Source organism: Poecilia reticulata, linkage group LG14, assembly GCF_000633615.1.
Source record: "Poecilia reticulata strain Guanapo linkage group LG14, Guppy_female_1.0+MT, whole genome shotgun sequence".
NCBI classification, from domain to species: Eukaryota; Metazoa; Chordata; class Actinopteri; order Cyprinodontiformes; family Poeciliidae; genus Poecilia; species Poecilia reticulata.
Window position 1 is genome coordinate 28,316,602 of NC_024344.1, and position 6,695 is coordinate 28,323,296.

Here is a 6,695-nt window from a genome sequence, read left to right on the forward strand (position 1 = left end):
ATTTAGTACAGTAAAATGATTGTAATTAGATTTATAAATCACTGAAGTAATGTAGGACTCGAATTCGAGTTATTTATAAATCTTATTACTTCAAAAGTACTTTACCCTTTTAACGAAAGTCATAGACGCTCTTTTAGGAAAGAAATTTTAACTCTTTTGGCCAAAGATGAGTCAAAAGATGACTAAAAACACAAAAGAAAAAAGTCGTCAGAAAGATATTCATACATAAATTATTTAATGCAATTCTAAAGAAGTGCATTAAAGAAGTTTGCGGTCTTTCGCTGTATACAGCAGTGATTTGACGAAATGGGACTTTGGATTGGAGCGTGACATACGTCTTACGTAGACATCACGTGGTAGCGGGAACAGAAACAAACATGGCGCCGCGAAAGTGAGAAAAAAAGACCCTGCTGTGAGTGTTTTAAAACTGAAATTGTGGTACTTTGCTGTTGTCTTTGGTAGTTTTTCGATTAAAATAAAAACACACACAAAAACAAATTAAAAGTTAATTCGTGCTGTAATTTGATAGCTATCTGATCAGGAAACTGAGCCAACGAACTTTATTTGAGGCTTTTTGGTGTGTCGTGTGTTCAGTTTGTTTCCATACCAACCGCCATACTCGCGCGCTGTCATTTAACATTCAGCTGTCTTATTCTGTTTAACGGGACTGTGCTTTTTAAACATTGATTTATATAAGTTTGTTTGGTTACTTTAGGCCTTTCCTGTCAGTCAGCGCTCAGGGTTGGATGATCCCACACGCAAATGCGAGGAAGAGGAAGACACTCTTCATCACAGTCGTCAGGTAACAGCTGCTGTGACTTCCGTGACAATATAACATAAGAAATCGAGGGAAAGAAGCGGTTGGTTTGAATTCACCTACTGTTTCAACATACATGTGCACTGCAACAAATCTGAACATTAGGTTAAAGTTAAATCCAGTAATTCAGTTGAAAATATGACATCTAATATGTAGATTCGTTGTACAGAAAGTGATTCAATTCAATACTTTAGTAAGGGAAATAAAATGCAACTCGTATCATCCAAGTATCTTCAAAGATGGTGTTGCTGTGAGAAATCAAGTTATCCAGTAGCAGTCAGTCTTGTAGAAAATCTAAACAGGCTTCTGACTCAAGACTGCATGACAATCTGTCATGACATGCTAACAACTCGCTTTCTGGACAACAGAGATGAAACGTCACAGTAACATGTTAAATATATTTAATAGTCATTATTTAGTTGAAATCAGTTTTCAGTTTGACATTTAAGACTTGTTTTTGTCTGTTTTCTTTGTCAAAATGCAAAACTTTTGCTTATTGATTTGTAAAAACAAGAAAAGTGTAATGCTTCCAAGACAGTGAATACTTTTTATATTCAGTTTATAGAAACTCTCAAGTGTCATTTTTCTTCCTGTCACAGCGACTCAGCAGCAGAGCAGGATGGCTCTGAGGAAGAAGCTGGCCCAGAACGTTTCCTCTGATAGCCAACAGGATGAAAACACCCAGGAGGACAAAGCTTCTACCAACACAGAAAGCAGGGTAGAGATGTTTAAAATCAAAACTTATACTTTTAATGTATGTATTAAAAAATGAACTTAAAACATGTTCACTGATTAAGCTGCAGAAGAGTATATTCCATCTGTGGTTTGGAATCTGTTTTCAGGATGAGCTCTCGTCTTTGCTTCGGTCAACATCATTAACACGAGAGAAACACCGAACGGAGAGAAAGAACCACTGCAGACGAAAAGGTGGATAGTCATTGTTTCCTGTTGCAGGCTATTAATCACTGGAGAAAGTTTCAAAATGTTGGAACTTATTCTTTCAAAAGCTTGCTCTTTCAAATGCAATCCTGCTTCTGTATTTTCTAACCCATAGAAAATGTTTTTGTGTACTCTTGGTACTCAAACTCTCTTGACCCAGTGCTTTTGATTTGCTTAGGTAAATTCTGTTGGTTTTGTATGTTTGCTGCTCAGAGATGACTGAGGAGGAGGAGATGGACCTGGCGCTACAACTCAGCAAACAGGAAGCCAGCAACACAGAACTGAGACAGCAGCAGGAGGATGAGAATGTGATGAAGGCCATTCAGGAGAGTGTGAGTTCAGATTTGATGTTACCTTCTGCAGAAATCCTGTTGAAACAGGATTATGGGTTATCTGGGCTGTAATTCAGGTAAGATTAGAGAAGAATAAAGTCAGCACATCCCGGGGTATCCACACTTCCTTAAAAAGCCTTAAATTAGTGTATCTAAAATAAGGTTTTGAAATGTCTTAACTTCATTTTAAAAAAGTAAGTTGGTCTTTCATTTTGTCTTGACAGGACTATTTAATCTTGTATATTCAATGTATTTGTTTTTCTCGCTGGATTTTTCTGTCAAAGGAAAGTGCATTGCACTCAGACATCTTCATTACGTTCTGTGACTTGAGGCAGGTGGGTTAATATGCTGTTGCTCGCTAACTAGTGTTTTGCATATATCATGGGTAAGTGCAAATTTATCATCAGTTAGCTGGACAAAGTTTATAAATTGCTGTGACCATTCATAATGGTCTTTAAAAGTCTTAAAATTGAGTTGGTGAAACCAGCAGAAACTCTGATACCTGAACAAATAGTGGAATAAGTCCATGATTTTTGCTAACCCACCTTTTCTCTGTGTAAATCTCAGTGTTTTCATATTTAAATAGAGGGAGAAATCTGTTCTCTCTTGTTGAAATAGTGTCATCACATTGGATTTCACATGTTCATCTCACATTTAAATATCTCCCTGTTCAGAGGTGAAGCTGGAAAAGTCATGAACTTAGACCAAAACCTGCACAGAAAACCAGAAATTATCCAGATGAGAGGAATAATCGGGAAAGTAGACCTTAACATTTGCAGTTTTAATCAAAGAAGCTTTTCTCCCTCATAGATGGTCATCCAGACACAACCTGGTCTGACGTCTCCAAATAAACATCTGCTTGACGGCGTCCCGCAGAGCACCGGCTCTCGACGAAAACTCTCATACTCTAACGGGGAGAGGATGCCAGAGGAGGGTGGCATGAACTCAGGTGAATCTGAGGATTTCTTCCTCCTGTAGTTATTCCTTCTTTATGAAGAAAGCTGCTGATTGTGTTGTTTTTTTTCCAGGAGCTGTTGGACCAGGAGATGAAATTATTACTAGGAGAAAAAAGCAGAGAAAACAAGCTGGCAGTCCTCTAATGAAAATGCCAGATTTGTCACAGACTCAGAAAGTTTCCTCTCAGATTTCTCCCAGTATCACAGAATCGTTCTCCGCTCATCTGGACTCTCCGCAGGTCCGTTACAGTTTCACATTCTTTTTTCTTTCTATTCATACTTTATAATCAGTAAAGAATCCAAGAAAAGTGATAATTTATGTGCGCTCTCCTGTTCGGGAAGCAGAGCTCCGACTCAACGGATATTGAAGACTTCCAGCTCCAGATGTCTCCAGTCTTCCCGCTGACTGGCTGCAGAGCGGAGGTTCATGTCAGTCGCCTCAACCTGGATCTAGTGGAAACCTGCAAGAGCTCTGGGTTTGTCTTGTGTTCTCAGGACAGTTTGATTTCCACTCAAAAATCTGCTCAGCCCAGAAGCCCTGTGTTCCCCCAGAGTAACCCCATATTCTGTCCCAAAAGTCCTGTGTTCCCAGGAGATGACATGGGCCGTGAAAGACAGCTGGAGCAGAGTCCCACATTTGTTAAGAGTCCAGTTTTTGGCAGGACTGCTGACTGCTCTAATCATCCTGCCTGTGAAAATACAGAGCTCAGCTTCTCCTCTCAGGAGAGTTCAAATCCCACTGTGAGGTCTTGCTCCCCCCACAGCCCTGTGTTCCATAAAAGCCACTCAGGACAGTCTTCACTCCGTAAAGACCCCCACCGAGGACAGGTGGAGCGGAGAGACGAGCGATCAACAAGCCCCACTGAGCTGCAGAGGACCAACCTGCAGCTCCGAGCTTCTGACTGTGACCAGAGTCCTTCTGGCTGCAGGAAGGTCAGCTGGTTTTACAATGATTCCAGGTTAAAAATGCTCAAAGTTGCGTGATGTATGTAACTTTTACAAAAGTATGGTTTATTTTATGTTTATTAAAACTACCATCATGCTGTGACAGTGTAACGTAAGAGATGTTTATCTTTTTCCTGTTAAGTCTTCAGTCAGAGGCCTCTTCAGAGTCGTTGCTAACTGACTGCTACTGGAAATCCTTCTCTGAAGATATTTAAGTTACAACATTTAATTTCCCTTTGGGATCAATAAAGTATTTTTGAATTGAATTTGAATCCTAATCTTCCTGTGAGGAGTGAGGCGAGGTCAGATTCGTGATGGTCTGATTACGCTCCTGTCTCCTTTTTTAAAGAAATTGACTATTACTAAGATATCAATAGAAAACGTAACACGTTTGTCAATGGAACAGCTTGCAGAACTTAAATCAGATGAATCTGATGTGTAAAGAGGCCAACGCAATGACCCCTGTGATAGTTTCTGTAAGTTTAGAGCAGCAACTTTGGGATGCTTCACAATATTTGCCTAAATATTGTGAAACTCTTTTCAACTAGACTGCACAAATCAGCTGCTTGTTGTTTTTTGTTATTTTTAAACTTAAACTTCTTCGGGTTTCCTTCATTTTTTATCTAAAGGACATAAAGTCTGACGGCTGTCCAACTGCCGAGTGCAATAGACATTCGCCGAAATCAGGTACGACGTAAGATCGCATATTTCATTTTTTAAATGTATGATCAGCAATTGATTTTAGTGTTTCTGTGACTATTAACCCATTAGAAGAGGTGAATGAAAACTGCGAAGGCTGGACCTCTGGAGAGAAGGAGCTGACAAGCGACATGACCCTGATCTGGTCAGAACAGGAGGAGGATGACGTTACGGTGAGGAAACACTCAGATTAAAGCTGTTTTTGATGGTTATGTTGTGTTTTCAGTGTTGAACCTTTGTACTCCTGTCCTCACTCTTTTGTGTGTGCGCGCACGTGTGTGTGTGTGTGCGTGTGTGTGTGTTCTGCTGCAGCCCGTTGGTTCTCCCAGCCCTGTCTTCCCTGAAGAGAAAGCTGCTGTTCCAGCAGACAACCAGTTGGGATCATCCCCGAAACACATATTGGTGGCTTCCCAAGAACCGTCGGGGCCAGACTCCAGGTACATCAACCTTACACATAAATTCAAGTTTACTAATAACTGTAACAAGCAGTTACAGTTCAACAAGCCCTCTCTGTCAAGTAACTTGAATTACTTGACAAGCAGTTACAGTTATTAACTGTTAATTTTTTATTTATTTTTTTTTTTCATGTAGGTTATCAGAAAAGAAATAGAAATGCAAAGTTCTCCATGTTTTTAATAGTAAACATTAAATTATTTTGCATAAATAATATATAGACTATAGACTAGATATATAGAATAGACTTGAAACATAATCTGTGTATAATCTTCACACTGTGTATAAAAATATATAAAATACAGATTGTGATTCAGTTTTATTCCCACAGTAAAGTCCTGCATTATTCCCTCAATGTCCAGCAGACGGCGTCTTACCCAGTACTGTTTTATGCAACTTCATCTTTTTACAAACTATTACAAATTTAAGATTACCAAGAAAAAAAACTGAATAATTCACATTCAATGTTCACTATTGAAAATGTTTAAGCTAAATTATTTTCTTTATGGCGTTTCCTCAATCTTCTAAAATAACGTAGCATTTGGGTAAGTAATATTTAGTCATTTTTCCAAGTTTTATTTCTCTGATAATCTAGAGTAAAATCTTTACAGCAAACTTAAAACCTTTTAGATGAGAACAATGTTCTAGAGATGGTTCACAGCATAGAACTGGTATAGTTGAGGGCTTATACTGACATCCTAATGCCTGAACATTCAAGTCATTCAAGTCACTGCTTGTTTATTTGAAAGAAAATAAATAAGCAGCTTCATTTAAATATTCCTATACCATACCATACCAACTTTATTTATAAAGCACTTTAAAACAACCACAGCTGATACAAAGTGCTGTACATTAAAACACAACATAACAATAAAAAAACTCTTACAGTTTAAAAAAACAAACATACAATTTAAAACTAGATCCTGCTGGAGTTGAAAGCCAGGTAAAATAGATGGGTTTTAAGATGAGCTTTAAAAGTGGACAGTAAGTAAACCAGCAGCATTTAGGTTTAGGATTAATGCCCATTTTAGATAATACCCAGATAGCACAGAATGACTGAAACAACATTGAATCAACGTTGAAAGTGGTCGGTGACTTGTATGTTGAATCAGCGTTAGGGTTTCAACCATAACTGACATATCAATGTTGATTCAATCATCATCTGTATGTCAATTTACATGCATATTTATGTTCATTTTACATTGAAGCAGTTAGGAATCAACGTTGATTCAACAATCATCTGAACGTGGATATACATGCAGATTTGGGTTGATTTTATATTGAATGAAAGCTTAAGGATTTATGTACATTTTTAGGTCTGATAGGTCTACATCAGGGGTCCCCAAACTACGGCCCGCGGGCCGGATCCGGCCTGCCTCCACATTTGGTCCGGCCCCCTGAACAATACCAGAGAGCATTCAGATTTTTTTTCATATATTGTATTTTCCGGTTTATGTAGATTTTTCTTCAACCACCAGGGGGCTCTTTAGCAGGAAGTGTGTCCTGTAAACTGTGGGTGTTTTGTTTTGCATGGCGCATTGCTGCCATCTGTTG

At 38.6% G+C, this 6,695-nt stretch overlaps 1 protein-coding gene across 3 annotated transcripts in view; it reads left to right on the top strand.

Annotated features, from left to right (window-relative positions):
* The first annotated feature begins 309 nt into the window (after positions 1 to 309).
* Positions 310 to 6,695, top strand: part of uimc1 (ubiquitin interaction motif containing 1) — a 16,338-nt gene continuing 9,952 nt past the window's right edge. For 2 of the 3 annotated variants that reach the window (XM_008428702.1, XM_017308748.1), the window contains exons 1-11: positions 310 to 412; positions 716 to 802; positions 1,417 to 1,535; positions 1,660 to 1,744; positions 1,970 to 2,088; positions 2,899 to 3,037; positions 3,117 to 3,283; positions 3,390 to 3,977; positions 4,619 to 4,676; positions 4,761 to 4,861; positions 5,001 to 5,125. In XM_008428702.1, the coding sequence (XP_008426924.1) occupies positions 763 to 802; positions 1,417 to 1,535; positions 1,660 to 1,744; positions 1,970 to 2,088; positions 2,899 to 3,037; positions 3,117 to 3,283; positions 3,390 to 3,977; positions 4,619 to 4,676; positions 4,761 to 4,861; positions 5,001 to 5,125 (1,541 nt within the window). In that variant the 5' untranslated portion in view covers positions 310 to 412; positions 716 to 762. The remainder of the gene's footprint in view (positions 413 to 715; positions 803 to 1,416; positions 1,536 to 1,659; positions 1,745 to 1,969; positions 2,089 to 2,898; positions 3,038 to 3,116; positions 3,284 to 3,389; positions 3,978 to 4,618; positions 4,677 to 4,760; positions 4,862 to 5,000; positions 5,126 to 6,695) is intronic. The other variant, XM_008428703.1, reaches the window with a different exon arrangement.